Source organism: Eschrichtius robustus, chromosome 1, assembly GCF_028021215.1.
Source record: "Eschrichtius robustus isolate mEscRob2 chromosome 1, mEscRob2.pri, whole genome shotgun sequence".
NCBI lineage: Eukaryota > Metazoa > Chordata > Mammalia > Artiodactyla > Eschrichtiidae > Eschrichtius > Eschrichtius robustus.
The window spans coordinates 5,241,511-5,266,398 of record NC_090824.1 but is presented as its reverse complement, the minus strand read 5'-3'; the positions used below and the strand labels follow the sequence as shown (position 1 = coordinate 5,266,398).

The following is a 24,888-nucleotide window of genomic DNA, read 5'->3' as shown; positions in this document are numbered from 1 at the left end:
GGGGAAGGAGCTGTGAGAGAGGCACTGGAGAAGGGCAGGAAGGATCTTTTGGGAGCTGACTTTGTGCTGATCCTCAGCAGTGCCTGCAAGACAGCGTTAGGAGTCCCATCTGTCAGCAAGAAATGGAGGCTCAGAGAGGTCTGAGCTGCCGAGTAAAACGCAGGGCTCTGTCTCCCCAAGCATCCTCAGGCTGGTTGGACAAAGACCAGTGCCCATTCATGGGGAAGTGGGGCTCAGCTTAGGGCACAAGTGGTCCCTACCTGCCCACCCGGCCCTTTCTGCAGCTCAGGAAGCCCTCTAACGAACAAACATCACATGCAAGAAAGCTCCCAAGGAGGCTGACACAGCTGATTTCGTGAATTCACTGAGTGATGTTGGGCCGCTTAAACCTTTCTCCGTGTTCTATGCACCGAACCCTTTACTAAGAGTAGGATTTGCGGGTCCCCTACAGCATCCATATTCTCTGATGCTCCTTAAAGGAACTTGAATGTCTTTATTGTTCCAGGAGATTAGTAGTTAGCAGGATAGGTTGACGGAGGCAAGTCCCCCTCACCTTCGGTGCTAATGTTCTATAGGAAGTCTGCCATCAACATCTCCCAGCAAATCTTCTTGCAGTTGCAGAGTCCAAGACAGCAGGGAAAGTGCTTGATCTAGAGGTTAGAGTGCGCCACATGCTTCAATAAACCAGGCTGGGAACAAACAGGCCAATATCCTGGGAGGGTCTTCTCACAGAACTTTGATATGCATGAACCAGGGGTGACCCTGCCTCTGCAGAGCACATTGGGACATCTCCAAGTGACCTGGGGCTTGTCCATTTTAGTAATTTTTAGGGTCTAACAAGTCTCTTCTGTAGCAAAGAGACCGATCTTGACCCTGGAAAGAGAGGGACAAATAAGGTTAGGAGGGGCTGAAATCCTCTGGGGCTGCTAACAGGACTGTTAAGAGGACCAAGGTGCCCTTTTGAGTTTGAAGACTCCAGCTCAAAGAAATCGGGGGAGGAAAGTGGAGATGTGACAGCCAATCGCTAAAGAACTCTGAGGACAAGTGGATGGTGAGGAAGGGGGATCCATCTGCGACGCATAAGAATGATAAACAATTGCAGCAAACAAGAATGGATGGGGGACTTCCCTGGTGGCGCGGTGGTTAAGAATTCGCCTGCCAATGCAGGGAACATGGGTTCGAGCTCTGGTCCGGGAAGATCCCACATGCTGCGGAGCAACTCAGCCCAGAAGCCACAACTACTGAAGCCCACGCGCCCTGGAGCCTGTGCTCCGCAACAAGCAATGAGAAGCACGTGCACCGCAACGAAGAGTAGCCCCTGCTTGCCACAACTAGAGAAAGCCTGCGTGCAGCAATGAAGACCCAAGGCAGCTGAAAATAAATAAATAAATAAATTTATTTTTTTAAAAAAAGAATGGATGGGCACTGGGATTTTGAGTCAGAAAATCCTTGGCTTGAGAACTGACTCCACCACTTCCTGTATCTTGGGCAAAACCACTCTTCTCACTCTGGGCCAGGAGTAGAATAGCGACCCTTCGCTGCCCTCCTATATGCCAGAAACCGCTTAACGCTTGATGTGCTCTTGCTCAGAGGCAATTTTTTAAAAGGTAGGTACGATTTCATTGTTGCTGTGATAGAGGGGAATGGGAGCATTAGTGGCGATACTGAGAAAGCATGACGAACTGTGTCTAATTAGAACTGAGAAGTGAGACTCTGCGGGTTTAGGGTTTCCAGCCAGCTATGAGGATGGCTAACCTTTAGGAAGGTTTGGGGATTTAACAACCAGAGAAAACCTGGACGACCTCGTGCAGTCGATGTGATTTTTCACAAGCTGTGGTTTGCAGCCGCCAGGTGGGGCTTTTTTGGACTGGGAGATCCTTCAGCTGTTGATATTGCCTCAAAGATACGACTCCCCGTCCCAGCCTTGGCTCTTTATTTACAAAGAGAGGGGGTTGCTCACTGCCTCGGAGCAGGCTGGGCGCGCCGCAGGCCCGGGGAAGGTGGACTCCTCGGGCCAAGTCGCACGGACGCCGGCGCGCTCAGCTGCCTTTGCAGTTGAGAGAGGCGCCCCGCGCGGGGAGGAGGACACAGCGCTCCACGTGCCGCGCCAGCGCCCCGCCCACTTTGGGCCCTGCCCTCCTCCGCGGCCCCGCCCCTCACGGATTGCGCTTTCTTCTAAGCCCCGCCCCTCTCACATCCGCCAGTCCCACCCCGCTCTCAGCGCTCCTCCCCGCCCCTCACTGAGCACCCTTCCTTCGAAGCCCCGCCCCTTGCGGCCCGGCCGGGCCCTCACGACCCGCCCCCCGAGGTTCCGCCCCGCCCCTCGCAGACCCCGGCTCGGCTCTCCTGGAGGCGCGGGCGGTGGGGCCCCGCGCCTTTTGTGTCGGGCTTGGGCCACCGCGCGCGCTCTCCCCTCAGTTTCGACTCGCGGGCTGACTTCGCCCGCCCGCGCCCTCTCGCCTCTCCGTCGGCGGCCTCGCAGCCGGCCGCGCCCGCCCGGGGACCGCGCCCCGAGTCTCGGGCGGGCGCACGCTCCCCCGGCCGGAGGGACCCGGGCGACGCTCGCCCCCTCCCCTCCACTCCCCTCCCCCCGGCGGCGTGCGCACACGGCGGCCCGGGCACGCGCCCGCCAAGATGGCAGGGGCCGGGGCCCAGCTGTCAGGCGCCGCCGCCGCAGCCCGTCCCCGCAGCTAGCGGCCCGGACGCCAGCCCCGAGAAGATGAGCCCTCGCTGCCCCCCGCAGCCCAGCGAGACGCGGAGCCGCCGCGCCCGGGGCCGGCTGCCCCGCTAACGCCCCGCGCCCCGCGCCGCGCCCCCGGCCCCGCGCGCCCGCCCCGGCAGCGACAATGAGGTGAGTCGGCGGGCGCCTGGGCGTGGGGAGGCCGGGCGGGCGGCGTCCGGAGCGCTGGGCGGGCTTCGGGAGCACCGTGGGGGCGTGGGGGACCGTGAGAGGGTCTGGGGGAGTCGGGGTGGGCGGCCTTCTGGAAGCAGCGGGCGGTGCCGGCCTTTGCAGCTCGCGGGAGGCACACGTGGGGGCTGGGGGGCCGCGTGGGGAGGCCGACCCCGCGGCAGGTGTGGCCGCGCCCGGCCCGGAGCCCCTCCGGCCTCCCTCCCCGGGGCTCTGTACCCTTGATCGAAGCCTCCCTGTGCCAGCGCCCAGAGCTTACACGTTAAGTGGTCGTTTCCTTCCACCTGGAGCTGCCTGCCCGCTTTTGCTCCCTTTTTCTTGTCCCCGTCTCCTTTCTTCTTGCACGCCGGTCAAGTGCAAGACCCGCGATGTACCACTTACTGGTTTATCACCCAGCCAGGGGGACTGGTGGTTACCAGTTCGAGAAAAAACATTGCCAGCACCCAGGAGCTCGGAATTCTCTCTCCAGAGGTAACCCAATCCTGACTTTTTGGGGATAATCACGTCCTTGCCTTTTGTCTGTGTGATTTTACCTTCCAAACATATATCCCATAAAAACTGCAGTGTCCGTCGTTTTATTTTGACTGTTTCGTGATCTTTATATAAATGAAATACTAAAGAAATATATATTCTTTTGTGTCCGGCTTTTTCACTCAACGTGCTTCTGAGATTCATCCAGTATGTCGTAACCGTTGTTCATTTTTATTAATCTGTAGTATTGCACTGTATGAAATACTACAATTTAACTATTCTGGTATTGGTAGACATTTGAATTGTTTCTAGCTTTGGACTATTAATAATAATGCTGTTTTGAGTACTCTTATACATCTCCTGGTACATTCGTTTCTGTTGGGTATGTACCCAGCAGTGGAACTTCTAGGTCAAAAGATACCCATATCTTCAACTTTAGGAGATAACACCAAGTTTCCAAAGTGTTTTTCTACCAATTTACACTCCTACCAGCAAATGTATGAGAGTTCTCGTGCTCCATGTCCTTGTCAACACTTGTCAACACTTACATTTAAGCCATCCTTGTGAGTGTGCAGCCATCCTGGTGAGGTATCCCATTGTGGTTTCCGATTGCAGTTTCTTGCTGACTGATGAGGTTGAACATCTTTTCATGTTTATTTGGTATCCTCTTTTATGAAGTGCCTGTTCGAAAGTGTTTTCTTTTGGGGTTTACATGTCTTTTTCTTCCTAATTTGTAGGAGTTCCATTCCAAAGTCAAGAAGATAGTTTCCTATGACATCTTCTAAAAATCTTACTGTTCTGCCTTTCAAATTAAGATCTACAGTTCACTTGTGACTTTTCTGTAACTTGTGAAAAAGCGGTCAAATTTTATATTTAGCAGAACCATTTATTCAGTACTGTTTATCAGAAAGGTCATCTTTTCCCCAGTGCCACCTTTGTCATCTTCCAGTCTTCCATTTGGGATCATTTCTTTCCATCTGAGGAATAGCCTTTAGAATTCCTCGTGCAGGTCTGCTGGTGACAAATTCTTACAGTGTTTGTTTGCAAATGTCATTATTTATCCTTCATTTGAAAAAAAAAACAGATTTATTGAGATATAATTCACATACCATAAAATTTACCCATTTAGAGTATGCAGTTTGGTGGTTTTTTTAGTATTTTCACAGTTATGAAACCCTTACCACAATCTAATTTTAGAACATTTTCCTCCATTTTAGAAGGGTCTTTTCAGTAGTTACAGAATTCCTGGTTTACCGTTGCTTTCTTTTAGCACTTTAAAGATACCTCATTGTCTCTGACTTGGATTGTTTCTGTTGAGAAGTAACTTGTCTGTCGTTCTTTGAAAGTCGTCTTTTTCTCTGTCTGCTTTTAAAATGTTCTCTGTGTTTGGTTTTCAGCAGTTTTTTCTGTGCTGTCCTTAGTATGGATTTTTTTTTTTTTTTTTTTTTTTATAACTTATAACTTAGGGCTTCTTGAGTCTTCGTCTTTATGCCTCTCATTAGTTTTGGAAGTCATGAGCCATTAGGACTTCAAATACTGCTTCTGTCCCATTCTCCCTCACCTTTCCTTCTGGGGCTACCATTATACATGTTAGGCTATTTCACTGTATCTTCCTTCTGTGTTTTCTTAACCTTCCTTCTGTGTTTTCTGTTTGTCTCTTTGTCCTTCATTCTGGTTATCTCCTCACTTATCTTTCCTATCAATTGACTGTTTAATTTCAGTTATTATATATTTTTTGATACTTTAATTTCCATTTGCTTTTCTTTTTATAGTTTCCAGCTGTCTGCCAAAATTATCAATATTGTCTTTCATCTCCTTGAATGTAGTATGTATAATTATCTCAATGTTTGTCCAATTATGGCAGTATTTGTGAGTCATTTCCAACATCTGTTTCTCTTGGTTTTCATTCATATTGTCTTATCTCCTTTTGTGCCTAGTTGTATTTGTTTTTTAATTCCGTGCTGGACATTATATTTGCAGAACTGTTTGTAGAAATAATTTGAGGCCTAAGAAGATGTTTTTCTCTTCCAGAGATAATTCACATTTGCTTTTGTCAGACAAATGGGGCACTTATAAGCTGGGGTCACTTCAGTGTAGCCTCAAGGAATTGGGCTGTTTCTAAGCTGAGCTTCAGTCCTTGCGAGAGCCAGCCTGTTCTGTTCACCTTTAGTGCTCATGTTCAGCTCTTCACCAGGACCTTTACCCTCCAACCTAAAGCCACACTTTTAGGATTCCCTTCAAAGTTGGCAGACATCTCCAGGGGAAAGTAGCCCCAAATACTGAACTCACCTCCCTGAGCCTCTGATAGCCCTTCTTCCTCCAGGCCTCCAAGCAGATACTTATTCTGTTTTTTTCCTTGCTTTTCTAGTTCTTTTCAGCTGGCGGATTGTTCTGATTTACTAAGTTCATGTTTACTGGAAGTAAAAGTCCCTGGTGTATGCATGTTAGGAGCAGTTTGAGTCAATATTCAATTTCGGAGGAGACTCAAAGCTACCCGGTTACAGAAGCTGTGGAGAATAACAACACCAATTTTTTTGTGTTATAACTATATTAGATCATTTTAGTTTGTGAAATGTGCTTAGAATCAAGATAACTTTAAGAATAAATCTTTATGTCCTCTTAATATGTAATTAATTGAAAAAAATGGCAGATCATTACTGTAAAGCAGAGGATTTTGGAAGCAGGTGCTTTCCTCTCTTCTTTTAATATTCATTTCTTTCTCCTGTCTTGATTTCCTTAATTGTTTATTTGATAAAAATTCCCCCTTTCTTGGCCCACTTGAATAGAACATTTCATTTTTTGATCAATAATGACATAATAGTATTCTCAGATCCCATTTTGGGGGATCAAATGACAAGGCATGGATATAGAAATGAAAGTTTTTAAATACTTTTTCCAAAATGAGTCATTCAGTTACCCTTTTTCTTTACACAGATTTTTTTTTAAAACGCTGCTAACAGTTTAACATGGTTCTCTGTTGCAGACTGTTTGTAGTTAAACATCTATATGTGTATATTTACATGTACCTCTTGAGGTACATGGCTTTTGCAAATGGACCTAAATGAGTTGAGGAGATCTGTTCATCATTACCTCCGTTGTCAGTTCATTTGATTTGGGTATTTATAAGGAATGTGGCTCATCTGTGAAAAATACTTTCTTTTTTGTTCAGTCTGAATTTTCTTTAATGAAAATGACACATTTTTCTTGCTAGATAATCTCATGGGAGTACATAGATACGACGTTTTGAAAATGGTCTGAAATGGAGCCTCTAAACTGACGCTTTTCAGGAGTGTCTCAGAAAGACATAGGGCTAGAGATGCATTCTAACAAATAAACTGAACGTTTGAGGCACATGTCCACATATTTTAGTTTTGCTAAAATATGTGGACATGGTGAATTATCCAAGTCACGGTTTTGCTGACTTGGATAATTAAGGCTGTGTCTGAGTTTTTCTTAATTTTCTAGACTATTGCCTGAATTCTTATTTCCCTTTTCCTAAGAGACGTTATGTATTCTCATATCTCATTCAGAAATCATTTTTCGAGGCCTTACCGTTGCCTGACACTGGATTAGGTGGTAAGGAGGTAGAAGGGGCCAAACCTCCCCTCCCCCAAACAGTTTCTATCCCTAAAAGGTTTACAAAAATTTACTAAATCCCTTTCTGCATCCTTTTTCTACTTAAAAACAAAGATGCCCACATACGCAGTATACAGTATATTTCTGCTTATATACTTGAGTCATTTATCTGTTGGGAAGGTTCTTTTCTGTGAACGTTTTCCCCCTCTGCCTTTTATCTTTTAAAGATTTGGTATATAGAAGTTTAAGATTTTTATGTTATCAAGTCATTTTCTTTGTGATTTTTGCATCATTTCTTATGTTTTAGCGTTTGTCTAGTAGTTCGGTAAGTATTAAGTTGTTTTCTCTTTTATATGTAAAATTTCACAGAAGTTCATCCTTCAAGTTGTCTGGAATATGAGGTAAAGATCAAAATTACATTTTTCTAAAAAATTGCTGATCAGATACTTGATTATATTAGTCGATATATGGCAGAGGTATCAGGAATGTTTTCTAAGTTGGATGGCAGAACAAACGTGCAGATCCCAAAATCCTCTCCAGGGTTGCATGGTAACATCTGAAGCAGGATCGCCTCCAATCTTCAGAAAGCTTGCCTGCCCCCGCCAGGGCCAGCCTTGTGTGTGTAAGGCATGGCCAGCCTACCGTCTCACAGGTCTGGTTATGTGCCAGGGAACTGCCTCATCTGGGCCAAGGGCACTTTATCAATTTGGAGTTCTGCAGAATTGCAGTGCAATTACAGGGTACAGCATGAGATACCCAAGCACAGACACAGTCTTCACATCCCACAGTTAGCCAGCACTAGCTAACACAAGTACATCTCAGAGCTTATTGCTGCAGGATAGGGGCAGGGGAGCATTCCTCCAGGTATCTTTGGAAGGTGTCCGGGAGACCAGCTGTGGGGTTGTGGCGCTTCTGTGTCTGTACCTTTGGCTCTCTTCTGTTGTTCTGTCTGTTTTTAGACCTGTGCCGTTACTATATTTACCTTGCGGGTGATGATTTTTAATATGAGCAACAACATCTTTTTATTAAAGTAATGTCCTTTTGAATTTTGCTGGTTTGGTAGTTTTGTTTGTCTCTAGTTACATAAACATAAGAAATTTAAACTTAGTTTTCTAATTGCACGTAAATAAGCTACATGAAAATAAATTGGCATTGTTTCACATGAAGATTTTTTTCCCTTTAAAGGTAATCTATATACTACCCAGGTTTGAACCTTGCGGTAGACTATAAGCTTGGTGACTCCGAGTTGAGTGAATGTCATAAGTGCGTTAATAGTGTGATGATAACTTAGAGAAGAGCACCTCCAGCTGATGTCAGGGTGGGGTGGGAAGGACAGTGGTGCCCTCAGCAAACAGCTTTTTCTCTTTCTTAGCCTGAAAGGAGAAGACCTCATAGAAGCGACTTCTAGTGGCAGTTTTTATTTTTCTGGTTTAAATGTAGTATAAAGAAGACAATAAGAATCAGCATTGATCCTGCTGTTCAGGGATAACCCATGAAACATGGGGTATAGTCTCCTTATCTTTTTCATTTGTAAGTGTAACATTTTCACAAAATTGATACTAGACTGTGTATTTGTATTGGGCATTTTACATGGAACATATATGCATTTCCCCTTCGTTGAATGTTCTTTGAAAACATTTAAAATAGCTGCATAATAGTCTATCGGATGATATACCATAATTTATTTACCAGTACCCCAAGTTGGGGACAGTTAGCTTTGTTTTTAGGATTTCATCATTGTAAATAATACGATGATAATGTCTGTAGATAAATCTTAGGGTACGTCTCTGATTAAGTTTAAGTTAGCAGAATAGTAGTATTACTGGAACCAAAGGCTGTTGATAAATTTTAAGCAAAGAAGAGAGAAAGATAAAGTTAATGAAAAGAACTTTATTCCTGGTCTTAAATTGGAGGTTCCCCTCCCAAAAAGCAAAGGACTAGGAAAGGAATCAGAAGTAAATGGTGTGGTTGCATCTGCTTGCCAGTGGGGGGAGCCCTGTTCTCAAGTCCTCTGTAGCTCCTGTGTTTGAAGATGGATTGTCTGTCTTTGTCTTTAAGGCTGTGGGAAAGGCATCTTCTGCTTCTGGGTTTGGACTTAACGTAGGAATGTGAATGACCTTTTTCTTTTTATAATATTGAGTTAGGCCACATTTGTCCCTTGTATTCTAAACAGCCTGGGTTTTAGAGTCTAATAGACCTGGATTCTGCCCCAGAGCCACTCCTCACCAGCTGACTGACTTTGAGCAAATTACTTAACCTTTATGAACTGACACTTTTCTCAAATATAAATGAGGATAACCCTACTTCTTTCTCAGGGTTTTGTGAGGATCAAATGAGAATACGTAGAAAGTTCTCGGCTTACGGTGGTCAGTAAAGGTTAGCTGTTTACTTCCCCCACCTCAGTTTGTTATGTCTGTGAAGGAGATGAACCCGGAAAGATCTGGGACAATTCTGATTTCAGATATTCTGCCCTTTTGTCAGATTGCTATATAAGTTCTCTACCATATGTGATAATTTTTTTGGTTTAGAAACCACAGTTGCTATTGACGCTTCAACTTCTAAAAATGATTCAGGGCCATTCTCTGTAAAAGAGGCAAAATAGAACTACTGAAATAAATACAAAACAGGAGGCATGTTATTTTGGGGTAGAGGAGATTATTGTACCGGGAAATTTAGATTAAGAAATAGTTACTGCAGTTGAGCAGTTAGCTGTGAAAGTCATGGAGGTGGTGGCAGAAGGGGCAGTGGGAGCCAATGTGACACGTTTTCTGAGTGTCTTAGGGGAAATGGGCAACATCCCTTAGGGCTTGGTTTTGGAAGCCTCTTACTAACCTTCTCCAGTCCTTCCCCCTTGTCATATATCTGCCCTGGGCCCCTCTGTAAAGCTTCCAGCACCTTAAACACTCTGGGTGCTGCCCTCCGCTCTGGGCTCTCTCTGTGGAGCTGTGTCTATTGCTCTGATCTTGTCTTCTTCATTCTCCTCCAGAGGATCCTTAAGTAAGAAAAGGTCTGATGGACTAATTCATGAGTTGACCAGAGTTCAACGACTTCCTTTTCCTCTTCACCTTGCTAAGTTCTTAGCCTTCAAATCTTAGCTTAAATGTCACTTCCTCAGGGAGGCAGTCCTTGACTCCGACCCTGGCTGATGGCCCTTCCCGATTATTTGCCTCTGGGGCATTCCATATTTCCTCTTCTGTTATTTTATTTTATTTTATTTCTGGCTGGGCTGCGTGGCATGTGGGATCCTAGCTGCCTGACCAGGGATCGAACCCATGCCCCCTGCGTTGGAAGCACGGAGTCTTAACCACTGGACCGCCAGGAAAGTCCCTCTGTTACTTTTTATATTTATGATTACTTATCTTTTTCCTCCTGTACTTCATAAAGGATTATGCTTGTTTCCATCTCTTTTGGGTCCCTAGAGCCTAGCGCTGTGCCTGGCAGTTGGTAGATGCTTAGTGCATATTGGTGCTGCCACTTGTACATAAAATAGGTAGTAAATCATGACATTCATTCTGCCTTGTCATGGGTCCTTCCAAGTACCACATTCAAGGCAGCTCCCAAGTGAGTGAAGCTGGCATCCAAGATGAAAACTCTTTCATTATGTGCTTAATGAGTTAATGAATTACTGGGTGACAGTGCTTTCATCTGCTGTTTCCGTACCACTACCAGGAGACAGGATTTGTTTATTGATGTGTGGATGGATTTTTTTTTCCTGAATTTTCTTTGTAAGGACATTGTGCACTGTAACTCCTGATGTCCCTGAGGTTTCTCAAACTTTAATGTGCATAGGAATCCCTGTGTGTATGTCCTTCCAAAATGCAGATCCCAGGCCCCATTGCCAGGGATGGAGGAATGCTTTTCATAAATCTTTTTTTTTCCTGTTTTTATTAATAGACTTTATATTTTAAAACAATTTTAGAGTTACGGAAAAATTGAGCAGATAGTACAGAGAGTTCCCATACACTCTCCACATATATAGTTTCCCCTGTTATTAATATCTTACGTGGTACATTTGTTATACTTAGTAAACTAATATTGATACAGTGTTATTAGCTGAAGTCCATAGTATATTCAAGTTTTCTTGTTTTTACCTAACGTCCTTCTTCTGTTCCAAGGTCTGATCCAGGATACCACATTACATTTAGTTGTTAAATCTCCTTAGATCCCTCTGCTGTGGATAGTTTTTCAGACTGTCTTTAATTTTTGAAGATCTTGACTATTTTGAGGAGTACTTGTTTAGGTATACTGTAGGATGCCCTTCTGTTGGAATTTATTTCATGTTTTTCTCATGGTTGGCCTGGGGTTGTTAAGTTTCAGGCAGGAAGATCACAGAGATAAAGTGACATTCCATTCCATGTTACAGAGGGTACATACCGCAGCGTGATTTATCACTGTGGATGTCGGCCTTGATCACGTGGCTGAAGCAGTGTTTGTCAGGTTTCATCACTGTAGAGTTACTCTTTTATTCCCCTTTTCATGCTGTCTTCTTTTCAAGACAGTCACTGTTCATAGCTCACACTTAAGGAGTAGGGAGTTACGCTCCTTCTGATGAGCGCTTTCTAAATTTTTATAATTAAGTATTTATTTTTGTGTATTAGAAGAAAATCAGTGCACCAAATTAGTGGTATTTTAACTGGGTTCCCCAGAAAACTGTACCCGAGATGAAGGCTCCTGTGTGTTTGGAGGAGAGCACGGGATTGATATTTGTGGGGGCCGAAGGGGTGATATCCATCAGCTACTGTCTCCATTTGGCAAAGGATTGCTCCGCAGGGCATTAATTGCCCCTGTACATGGTGATGTTCTCAGTGGGTACTGAGAGGGCTCACGTGGCAGCCCCCTGGGGCCGCAGCAGGGACTGGACACAGGTCAGAGCCTGGGCAAAACTGGTTGCCTCAGGGGTGGCTAGAATACGAAACAGGTAAGGCAGGAGGAGCTGAAATGATGCAGACTAGGTGCTTAATGCACGTGATTTTGTGGGGATTACTTCTTTTTAAAAAAAATTTTTTTTTACTCACTGCTTCTTGATTTTCAGTCATAGCTCGAAAGTTTTCTGTGATACCAGGTTGAATTCACCTATGTTTTCTCTAGTAGTTGTACAGTTTCTTCTCTTTTTTCTTTTTCAAACATTTAAATCTTTGATCCATTTGGAATTAAATATATGGTGTGAGAGCTGGATCCGATTTTAGCCTTTTCCATCTGGTTTTTCAGTTATCCCAATACCCCTTATTAAAAATTTCATTTTCTGGGACTTCCCTGGTGGTGCAGTGGGTAAGACTCCACACTCCCAATGCAGGGTGTCCAGGTTCGATCCCTAGTCAGGGAACTAGATCCCACACGCATGGTGCAACTAAGAGTTCGCACATGCCGCAACTAAGGCGCCCATGTGCCACAACTAAGGAGCCCGCCTGCCGCAACTAAGGAGCCCATGTGCCGCAACTAAGGAGCCAGCGAGCCACAACTAAGGAGCCCCCTGCTGCAACTAAGACCCAGCACAACCAAATTAATTAATTAATTATTTTAAAATTCCATTTTCTCCCAGTGTTTTGAGATTCTGTCCTTTGTCATATTTAATTAATTTGACCTATTTCTGGATTTTCTATTATGTTCCATTGGTCTGCATTTATTCATGTGTCAATACCTCGCTTTTGATTAAAGAGGTTCTACAATGTGTTTTAATATTTAGTAGGGCTAATACTCTCTTACTGCTCCAGTGAGTTGATTTTAAAGAAAAAGATTAATAGCACTCATGTTAAACAGATACGACAAAAATCATGAATGACCAAACAGTGCTTTAATCCAAGGGAACAAATCCAGAATGGCATGAGTCAGGCATCTGTCTGCCCCTCGGGGAGAATTCTCACTTATAACATGACATGTGTGGCTTTTGAATATGACTCCAAGGAGGCATCTGTGAGGCTGGAGGACACTTACAGGCAATGTGACCCCTCGGGCTAGGATTGTCGGCACAGTCGAGGCACCCCCTCGGTCACTCTCCCTCCAAAGTATTAATGAAACTGGTTTATTTTGGAGGGTTTTGACCTGTAAAAAATACTCATTTGTCAAACCGTAGAAAGTTAGATTCAGAAACTTAGAAATTCTCTAAGTCCAGTGGTTTTTAACCCTCGCTGGGCATCACAAACAGTTGAAAAGGCCCTCTTCCCCACCCTCCGCCTGATGCCCGGGCCCTACCTTAGGGAGTCCATTAATCTGGGATGAGGGGTTTTGTTGTTGTTTCATTTGAGATCTCTAGGTTATTTAAGTGTGCAGCCACAGTTAAGAACTGCTGACCTAGGCTTGAGTTTCAAGACTGGGGCTGGTTTATTTGGAATGTAGTAAGTGCTCAATAAATGTTTGTTGACTAATGCATGAGCTCCCTATTTCTCAGATGAGAAAATGGACACAGACTCCAGAGGCCACTTGCCTAGGCCTCACAGGCAGTGAGGTATTAGGGGCATGAAGCTCTGATTTCTTGTCTCACAGTTCTGGTCTTATTTTTCACTCTTCTTCCCCCATGGTTTCCTCTTTAGTTATAGGCAGAAGTAGGCAAGAACATTTGCTCTCTTGATTCGTGGGTTCATTTTTATGACCTCAACCCTAGTTCCTCCTATTCAGTGCAGCAAAAACTTGGGAATGAGCCTGAGACTTTGTAGTGAGACAGCTGGACTATACTGAAACTTCAGCCTGCATTCAGTGTCAGCCCACCTCTAGGTAGGGATCAGGGGGAGACAGGAGAGGAGGAGCAGGGACACCAGGGACTGCCATTCCTTGTGTATCCGTGGTGTGTCAGGCTCTGTGCCTAGGAGTTTTCAGCTCTCTCATTTTTTGAAGGGAGCTCCATGCCTCCAGCCATAAGGCGTGTTAGATTTTAGGTTATACAGTGCATGATGACATTACTTTTGATTAATGCTTTGTTTGAATTCGGGCTTTATGGTTTTCTATCAGTCAACAGTAATGCCTAATCTCTATTTTCTCACACTCCACATTGCTTCATCCCCTAATTTGGTTAGTCCCCTGGGAAAAACGCAAATTTCAGAACTGCAGAAGCTGTAGAGACCAACCAGAGAAGACTTGAATTAAATTATGAGTGATTTATGTTAGAAAGTTGCCGTTTGGTTCAGTTTTAAACACGTTAAGTTGTATTGTATTGGGGGGGGTTCTACCTCTGGCAGTGTTTTAGTCCTATTAAGAGCAAGAAAAGGTGAAAAGTTAAAAAATAACATCACAATGAAAAGACATAGACTGGCTGAATGGATACAAAAACAAGACCAGTATATATGCTGTCTACAAGAGACCCACATCAGACCTAGGGACACATACAGACTGAAAGTGAGGAGATGGAAAAAGATATTCCATGCAAATGGAAATCAAAAGAAAGCTGGAGTAGCAATTCTCATATCAGACAAAATAGACTTTAAAATAAAGACTATTACAAGAGACAGAGAAGGACAGTACATAATGATCAAGGGATCCATCCAAGAAGAAGATATAACAATTGCAAATATTTATGCACCCAACATAGGAGCACCCCAATACATAAGGCAGATACTAACAGTCATGAAAGAGGAAATCGACAGTAACACAATCATAGTAGGGGACTTTAACACCCCACTTTCACCAATGGACAGATCATCCAAAATGAAAATAAGGAAACACAAGCTTTAAATGATACATTAAACAACATGGACTTAATTGATATTATAGGACTTCCATCCAAAAACAACAGAATACACATTCTTCTCAAGTGCTCATGGAACATTCTCCAGGATAGACCATATCTTGGGTCACAAGTCAAGCCTTGGTAAACTTAAGAAAATTGAAATCATATCAAGTATCTTTTCCAACCACAACACTATGAGACTAGATATCAGTTACAGGAAAAAACTATAAAAAATACAAACACATGGAGGCTAAACAATACACTACTAAATAACCAAGAGATCACTGAAGAAATGAAAGAGGAAATCAAAAAGTACCTAGAAACAAATGACAATGAAAACACGACGGCCCAAAACCTATGGAATGCAGCAAAAGCAGTTCTAAGAGCGAAGTTTATAGCAATACAATCCTACCTTAAGAAACAAGAAACATCTCAAATAAACAACCTAACCTTACACCTAAAGCAATTAGAGAAAGAAGAACAAAAAAAAACCCCAAAGTTAGCAGAAGGAAAGAAATCATAAAGATCAGATCAGAAATAAATGAAAAAGAAATAAAGGAAACAGTAGCAAAGATCAATAAAACTAAAAGCTGGTTCTTTGAGAAGGTAAACAAAATTGATAAACCATTAGCCAGACTCATCAAGAAAAAAAGGGAGGTTGTCCAATATGGCGGCGCCCAGTGGCGGTGTGAGCTGTGAGGAGTTCGCCGAGTTCCAGGAATTACTCAAGGTGATGAGGACGATTGATGACAGAATAGTACATGAATTAAACACTACGGTTCCAACAGCTTCCTTTGCAGGGAAAATTGATGCCAGCCAAACCTGTAAACAACTTTATGAGTCTTTGATGGCGGCTCATGCCAGTAGGGACCGAGTCATAAAAAACTGTATAGCTCAGACCTCATCAGTAGTAAAACAGCTCCGAGAGGAGAGAGAAAAGAATTTGGACAATTTAACGTTATTAAAGCAACTTAGAAAAGAACAGACAAAGTTGAAATGGATGCAGTCAGAACTGAATGTCGAAGAAGTGGTAAATGACAGGAGCTGGAAGGTGTTTAATGAACGCTGCCGAATTCACTTCAAGCCTCCAAAGAATGAATAAAAAGATACTTTTTTTTAAAAAGGACCGGGTCATCTCATAAGAGTTAAGCATGACAGACATCAACACGGTGGGCTTCCCAGGAAGATTTCTGAGCCAACAGTCCAAGACCTTTTGTTGATTTCAGCCCCACTTACCCAAGACCTCAAGTATAAATAATTCTGATAATTATGGAGAAATCAACTGCTATTTTATACTGATTCTGTAAAAAAAAAAAAAAAAAAAAAGATATTTTGTAACTATTAAAATAATTTTCTGACTCAGTGTAAAAAAAAAAAGAAAAAAAGAAAAAAAGGGAGAAGACTCAAATCAATAGAATTAGAAATGAAAAAGGAGAAGTAACAACTGACACTGCAGAAATACAAAGGATCATGAGAGATTACTACAAGTAACTCTATGCCAATAAAATGGACAACCTGGAAGAAATGGACAAATTCTTAGAAATGCACAACCTTCCGAGACTGAACCAGGAAGAAATAGAAAATATGAACAGACCAGTCACAAGCACTGAAATTGAAACTGTGATTAAAAATCTTCCGGGCTTCCCTGGTGGCGCAGTGGTTAAGAATCCACCTGCTAATGCAGGGGACACGGGTTCGAGCCCTGGTCCGGGAAGATCCCACATTAAAAAAAAAAAAAAAAAAATCTTCCAACAGACGGAAGCCCAGGACCAGATGGCTTCACAGGCGAATTCTATGAAACATTTAGAGAAGAGCTAACACCTATCCTTCTCAAACTCTTCCAAAATATAGCAGAGGGAGGAACACTCCCAGGCTCATTCTACGAGGCCACCATCACCCTGATACCAAAACCAGACAAAGATGTCACAAAGAAAGAAAACTACAGACCAATATCACTGATGAACATAGATGCAAAAATCCTCAACAAAATACTAGCAAACAGAATCCAACAGCACATTAAAAGGATCATCCACCATGATCAAGTGGGGTTTATCCCAGGAATGCAAGGATTCTTCAGTATACGCAAGTCAATCAATGTGATACACCATATTAACAAATTGAAGGAGTAAAACCATATGATCATCTCAATAGATGCAGAGAAAGCTTTCGACAAAATTCAACACCCATTTATGATAAAAACCCTCCAGAAAGTAGGCACAGGGGGAACTTTCCTCAACATAATAAAGGCCATATATGACAAACCCACAGCCAACCTCGTCCTCAGTGGTGAAAAACTGAGACCATTTCCACTAAGATCAGGAACAAGACAAGGTTGCCCACTCTCACCACTATTATTCAACATAGTTTTGGAAGTTTTAGCCACAGCAATCAGAGAAGAAAAAGAAATAAAAGGAATCCAAATTGGAAAAGAAGAAGTAAAGCTGTCAGTGTTTGCAGATGACATGATACTATACACAGAGAATCCTAAAGATGCTACCAGAAAACTACTAGAGCTAATCAATGAATTTGGTAAAGTAGCAGGATACAAAATTAATGCACAGAAATCTCTAGCACTCCTATACACTAATGATGAAATATCTGAAGGTGAAATTAAGAAAACCCTCCCATTTACCATTGCAACAAAAAGAATAAAATACCTAGGAATAAACCTACCTAAGGAGACAAAAGACCTGTATGCAGAAAATTATAAGACACTGATGAAAGAAATTAAAGATAATACAAATAGATGGAGAGATATACCATGTTCTTGGATTGGAAGAATCAACATTGCGAAAATTACTACCCAAAGCAATCTACAGATTCAATGCAATCCCTATCAAACTACCACTGACATTTTTCACAGAACTAGAACAAAAAATTTCACAATTTGTAAGGAAACACAGAAGACCCTGAATAGCCAAAGCAATCTTGAGAAAGAAAAATGGAGCTGGAGGAATCAGGCTCCCTGACTTCAGACTATACTACAAAGCTACAGTAATCAAGACAGTATGGTACTGGGACAAAAACAGAAATATAGATCAATGGAACAGGATAGCAAGCCCAGAGATAAACCCATACACATATGGTCACCTTATCTTTGATAAAGGAGGCAAGAATATACAGTGGAGAAAAGGCAGCCTCTTCAATAAGTGGTGCTGGGAGAACTGGACAGGTACATGTAAAAGTATGAAATTAGAACACTCTCTAACACCATACACAAAAATAAACTCAAAATGGATTAAAGACCTAAATGTAAGGCCAGACAGTATCAAACTCTTAGAGGAAAACATAGGCAGAACACTCTATGACATAAATCACAGCAAGATCCTTTTTGACCCGCCTCCTAGAGAAATGGAACTAAAAACAAAAATAAACAAATGGGACCTAATGAAACTTCAAAGCTTTTGCACAGCAAAGGAAACCATAAACAAGATAAAAAGACAGCCCTCCAAATGGGAGAAAATATTTGCAAATGAAGCAACTGACAAAGGATTAATCTGCAAAATTTACAAGCAGCTCATGCAGCTCAATATCAAAAAAACAACCCAATCCAAAAATGGGCAGAAGACCTAAATAGACATTTTGCCAAAGAAGATATACAGATTGACAACAAACACATGAAAGAATGGTCAACATCATTAATCATTAGAGAAATGCAAATCAGAACAACAATAAGATATCATCTCACACCAGTCAGAATGGCCATCATCAAAAAATCTACAAAAAATAAATGCTGGAGAGGGTGTGGATAAAAGGGGACCCTCTTGCACTGTTGGTGGGAATGTAAATTGATACCGCCACTATCGAGAACAGTATGGAGGTTCCTTAAAAAACTAAAAGTAGAAGTACCGTACGACCCAGCAATCCCACTGCTTGTCATATACCCTGAGAAAACCATAATTCAAAAAGTGTCATGTACCAGAATGTTCATTGCAGCTCTATTTACAATAGCCAGGACATGGAAGCAACCTAAGTGTCCATCAACAGATGAATGGATATAGAAGATGTGGCACATATATACAATGGAATATTACTCAGCCATAAAAAGAAATTAAGTTATTTGTAGTGAGGTGGATGAACCTAGAGTCTGTCATACAGAGTGAAGTAAGTCAGAAAGAGAAAAACAAATACTGTATGCTAACACATATATATGGAAACCAAAAAAAAAAAAGTGGTCATGAAGAACCTAGGGGCAAGACGGGAATAAAGACACAGACCTACCAGAGAATGGACTTGAGAATATGGGGAGGGGGAAGGGTAAGCTGTGACAAAGTGAGAGAGTGGCATGGACATATATACACTACCAAACATAAAGCAGATAGCTAGGGGGAAGCAGCCACATAGCCCAGGGAGATCAGCTCGGTGCTTTGTGACCACCTAGAGGGGTGGGATAGGGAGGGTGGGAGGGAGGGAGATGCAAGAGGGAAGAGATATGGGAACATATGTATATGTATAACTGATTCACTTTCTTATAAAGCAGAAACTAACACACCATTGTAAAGCAATTATACTCCAAAAAAGATGTTAAAAAAAAATACAAATAGACACCAAAGGGGGGAAAAATCAGTTTGAAGGCATAGGAGAGCTACAAGGCAGAAAGGATTTGCAGAGCCAAGATTTGGTAGAGGGTTGTCAGGTAAGCCCGACATTGGGCACCGTTTCTTCCCTTGATGCAATTGTCATTGCTGAAATTGTCAACTGAGAAGATGGTTAGAGCTTTAGGGAGATTCATGGGACAGGGGAGATTAAAAAAAAAAAAATTGGTATTTGCACCCTTGCCAAGGAGGAGGAGCCCTAGTAAACGCCGCAGTTTTCATAAGGGCTCTGCTTAGGGGCAGTGGTGAACTAGGCATAGACTGGCCTTCTGAGGAACTGGAGTACTGCTTTGAATCATCTCAATATCTAACTAGATTAAGGTGACCCAGAGTGGTTTTTACCCCTGACCTACCTGCGCATTAGAAACAAAAGCAAATCCTCCTAGAGGAGCCGCGAATTATCTATACAGTTTTTTTTTAAATAATAAATTTATTTGTTTTTATTTTTGGCTGCGTTGTGTCTTCGTTGCTGCGCACGGGCTTTCTCTAGTTGAGGCAAGCGGGGGCTCCTTTTCGTTGTGGTGCTCAGGCTTCTTACTGTCGTTGCTTCTCTTGTTGCAGAGCACGGGCTCTAGAGCGCAGGCTCAGTAGTTGTGGCACACGGGCTTCATTGCTCCGCGGTTGTGGGATCTTCCCAGGCCAGGGATCGGACCCATGTCCCCTGCATTGGCAGGCGGATTCTTAACCACTGTGCCACCGGGGAAGCCCTATACAGTTTTCATATACAGTGACTGGCACTCGATCAAAAATTATCAGATGTATGAGAAGATAAGACTTAACCAAAAACCAAGGGAAAACATAGTAAGGACAGACATGATAAAATGATTGACTTGGATTTTAAAAGAACTATGATTAGCATATTTAAGGAAATAAATTGTGTTTTACCTTTTCTTGTTCACCATGGCCATCTTAGCTTTGAGGATGACTCAGACTCCAGACCAAGAGTGTTTATAGTATTTCAGTGGAGGGCAAGTGTGAACAAGTGTGACTGCCAGTTGTCCTCGGGCATATTTGCATGGTTGTAATCATCCTTGCTTAATCCCCTGCTATGTAGCTTTGAGGTAGGGACAGAAGAGAAATTGGAATGATGATCACAGGCTTTTAGATCTTAGAACTAGAAGAGCCCCTGGAAGTCAATATGTTGACCTTATTATTTTTATCTTTGAGAGACGTGTACATGGTGATTGGTTTAGGCAATGTAAACACATGTGGAAGTTATTTTACACAATAAAGGTGGTGTTAAATACTTAATGTAAACATAATTTCGGTAAATGTGAATACTTTTTTTTTTTTTTTTTTTTTTGGCTGAGCCACATGGCTTGTGGGATCTAAGCTCCCCGACCAGGGATTGAACCCGGGCCCCAGCACTGAAAGCGCCAAGTTCTGACCACTGGACCTCCAGCGAATTCCCTAAATGTGAATACTTTAAAAATACTTGAGAATTTTAAATGTACTATAATAAATGTGAATTTTTTTTTTAAAAAAAGTATAGACTTCTCTGTATTATAAATACATAACTACTGCTTATTTATCTATTTTCACGTGTCATATCTGCTTAAATTTTTACTTGAAAGATAGATATTGAGTACCTACCATATGCAAGACAGTGGTACTAGGGATAGGGCAAGTGGAAGTTGGGCCTTGGGTAGTAGTGTGTAGCCAAGAAGGGGAGCCTGGGGCATCTGAGATGAAAGTGCCAGAAAAGAGGTATGGACAACACAATTTTTTTAATTTATTTTTTTTGCATTTGCAGTGGGCTAGGCTAGGCTCTTTTATCTTCTGTTTTCGTTCTTCTACACTTCTTTTTACTGGTTTATTCTTTCATCCAGTTGGCTTTTCAGTTGCTTGAAAAGAACAGTCTTCAGAAAGTCTCTCATTAATTTAGTTTAATGTCTCCGGTTCTTCAAGTTATTCATGATTTATCTCTAATTAGTGGCCCTTTAGAGAGCTTTCCTTTCACTGAGCTCTGACCCACTGAAGTCATTAGCAATTTAAAAATTTAAATTCTCTAACATTGGCCTGAACACAGGAAACTGTTGGGCCTGGCACACGTTTGAAGCCCTTTATACAAAATAGAAACACCACATCTTGGAGCCTCGGTGCCTATTAAACAGATGAAAATCAAATGTACCCATTGACACTATGTTCTTCTGCCAGCTGAGATTTCTAACTGATCAGCTTTAGGGACTTCCTTTCCTAGGAAGAAGGAAAATGGTCTCCTCGATTTGTGTCACTGTGCAAAATAGAAGTGTAAGCAATACACTGAATTAGAGAAGAGTCCCAAATAGAAGAGCAGTGCTAGAAAGAGAGCCAACTGGTCCCTTCATGAGAGCAAAGAGTGATATGCCTCAGAGTGTCCACATCTGTGGGTGATGAGGCAGCGACTGTGAATCACACAGATGGATAATCATCCACTGAATTTCATCGAGTTCACTGATTCCTGGGCTGTGAGTAGAAGACATGGTTATCCACTTATGTAGCTTATTCCCAAGAAGACAGAGCCCAGGTACCTCAAGTTCAGCGTGTCTAAAACTAGACTCACTACCACTATTTTACGAGCAATTGATTTTTGACAAAGATGCCAAGACAATTCAATGGGAAAAATAGCCTTTTCAGCAAATGCTGGGACAACTGAATATCAACATACAAAAGAATGAAGTTGAACCTACCTACCTCCATATACAAAAGAACTCAAAATAGATAATGAACTTAAATGTGGAAGCTAAAACTTTAGTCTCTTATAGGAGAAAATATGAGTAAATCTTCATGGCCTTGGGTTAGGCGTGATTTTTTAGACATAACACCAAAACACAAATGATATCAATAAAAGAAAAAAATAAATAAATTGGATTTCATCTAAAGTAAAAACATGTGTGCTGCAAACCATACTATCAAGAAAGTGAGAAGACAGTTCACAGAATGGGAGACAGTATCTGCACGTTATATATCTGATAAGGGGCTTATATCTAAAATATACAAAGAACTGTTACAACTCAAGAATAAAAAGACAACTGACTTTAAAAATTGGTGAATGATTTAAATGGATGCTTCTCCAAAGAAGATGTACAAATGGCCAGTAAGCACATGAAAAGGTGCTCAGCATCGTTAGACATGAGGAAGTACAAGCCAAACCACAGTGAAATACCACTTCACACTCCCTGGAATAAAAGGACAGATAACAACAAGTGTTGGTGAGGATGTGGACGCTCTTCACACGTTGGGTAAGTGGCTGTGTGGATAAATCTCACATTGGAACCCTCAGACATTGGCTGGGGAGAATGTAAAAGGGTGCAGTTGCTTTGGAAAACAGTTTGGTAGTTGTTCAAAACATTAAACAGAGTTTCCATATGTCTCAGCATTTCCCCTCTGAGGCATATACCCGAGAGAAATTAAACATACGTCCATGCCAAACTTATACGTGAATGTTCATAGGAGCATTATTTATAGTAGCCAAACAGTGAAAACAACCCAAATGTCTGTGCGCTGATAAATGGATAAATAAAATGTGGGCTCTTCATACAATGGGATATTATTCAGCAATAAAAAGGAATGAGGTACCCATACTGATACACCATGGATGAACCTTGAAAACATTATGCTAAGAGAAAGAAGCCAATCACAAGAGACCACATATTGTTTGATTCCATTTATATGAAATGTCAAGGAAAGGCAAATCCATAGAGACGGGAAGTAGATTAGTAGGTGCTGAGGTTAAGGGGTGAGAATGGGGAGGGGCTGCTGAGGGGTATAAGGTTTCTTTGGGGGATGATGAAAACATTCTAAAATTAGATTGCAGTAATTTTCATGCCACCTTGTGAGTATACTAAAAAATCATTGAATTGTGTGCTTTAAGTGGGTGGTTATTATGGACTAAAAAATCTCTTTCTAAATAAATCTGTTTAAAAAAAAAAAATAACTGAACACACTGCTCTCCTTCCCAGGCGTTTCTTCTTCCAAAATCCTCATTCTCAGTGAGCTGCGCACTGTGGTCCAGACTAGAACCTAGAGGCTTGATGGAGTCAGATCCACGTGGATGCATCATTATCATTATCATGTCTTCTTCCTTAAACTCTCTTTTGTCCCCTTTTCTTCAGAGCTGTGATGCTGACATACATAGGTCTTCATCATTGTTAAAATGCCATAATTATATTCCACTTTTGTTCTCTACCTCTTGAACTGTCTCCTCTGTAATTTGTTAAATTGTCAATACTCGAATCTGAGTTAATGTTCTCTTCCTAAGTTTCTTCAGGATATTTCTGTTTCTTTCTGGATAAAGTTATGACTCCTTAGCTTAGTTTATAAAGTATGGCAGGAACTGGCCTCTCTCTCCCTCTTCCGATGAATTTCCTCTGTTCTCCATGTTACAAGGAGCCTACCCTCACGTGTTCTTTCATACGATAGTCCTCCTGATTATAATGCCAATCTCAAGTGGTCAGCAGCCACACGTGGCTACCATGCTGGACAGCACAGATTACGGAACTTCCATTATTGCATCATAAGCACTCAGTAAATACTTCTTGAATGTAATCATAGCCATTATCTATGATAAGCATTTACCCAGCTTCTGCTTTTATACTTTTGGTGGTAAGGTGTTCCCTGGGTTGTTACGTTACTAACCCAGCCCTGGGTATCTCTTCCTTCTTCTTCTTATATTCAGCTGGTGTTTGCTTCTCTAAAATGTCTACTAGGTGATCCAAGTACTGCATCATCCAAAACACCACCCAGACTATGGCAGTCATTTCCTCGACTTTGCCCCAGATTAAACACATTGCTCACTTGAGCTTTGTATAACAGGCTGTAGTTTGTCAGTGGTTCTTACAAATTGTTGACTCCAGTTAAGATGTGGATATGGTATGACTGGTGCAGAATTCAGGGCTTTTATCAGCTCTCTGTCTGATATGTACATTTCAAGTTGCGCAGCCCTAATTGTTATAAGTTTCAGCATCGGGCACAAAGTTCAGCGAGTAGGCAGTGAAAGAATTATTGATTGAATGTATGTTGAATAAGCTTAAGACTTTTAAAGCTTTTTTGGAGGGAGTGTTTTCTGTCACCGAGTTTGGGATCAAGTAAATTCTGATCAGTCTTGTCTGAAATTATTTATTGCCTCACTGCTATTAAGGCACCTCTTTTTTTTTAATAAATTTATTTAATTTATTTATTGTTTTTTGGGGGGCTGCGTTGGGTCTTTGTTGCTGCGCGTGAGTTTTCTCTAGTTGCGGCGAGCAGGGGCTACTCTTCGTTGCGTTGCGTGTGCTTCTCATTGCAGTGGCTTCTCTTGTTGCGGAGCACGGGCTCTAGGCGTGGTGTGGGCTTCAGTAGTTGTGGTACATGGGCTCAGTAGTTGTGGCTCGCGGGCTCTAGAGCACAGGCTCAGTAGTTGTGGTGCACGGGCTTAGTTGCTCCGTGGCATGTGGGATCTTCCCGGACCAGGGCTCGAACCCATGTCCCCTGCTTTGGCAGGCAGACTCCCAACCCCTGCACCACCAGGGAAGCCTCTCTTCTTTTTTTACATCGTAAGAATATTTGATCATTACAGAAAAATTTGAAGATGACGGATCAGCAAAAATAAGAGGAAAAGTAGTTGTCATCACATCATCCATTGAGAGTCACTGTTAACTTTCTGCTGTGTATCCTTTTCCACCGGGCACACGTTAAAAGAAAATGTATATATTGTGGATTTG

The 24,888-nt window shown here is 42.2% G+C and overlaps 2 protein-coding genes across 2 annotated transcripts in view; both read left to right on the top strand.

Moving 5' to 3' along the window:
* The first annotated feature begins 2,782 nt into the window (after positions 1-2,782).
* Positions 2,783-24,888, top strand: part of EVL (Enah/Vasp-like) — a 158,283-nt gene continuing 136,177 nt past the window's right edge. The window contains exon 1 of the mRNA XM_068540670.1: positions 2,783-2,851. Coding sequence (XP_068396771.1) covers positions 2,847-2,851 — 5 coding nt within the window. The 5' untranslated portion in view covers positions 2,783-2,846. The remainder of the gene's footprint in view (positions 2,852-24,888) is intronic.
* LOC137768210 (protein MIX23) lies at positions 15,280-15,923 on the top strand. The gene has a single exon (XM_068549627.1). The coding sequence runs from the start codon at positions 15,280-15,282 to the stop codon at positions 15,712-15,714; it is 435 nt and encodes a 144-aa protein (XP_068405728.1). The 3' UTR covers positions 15,715-15,923.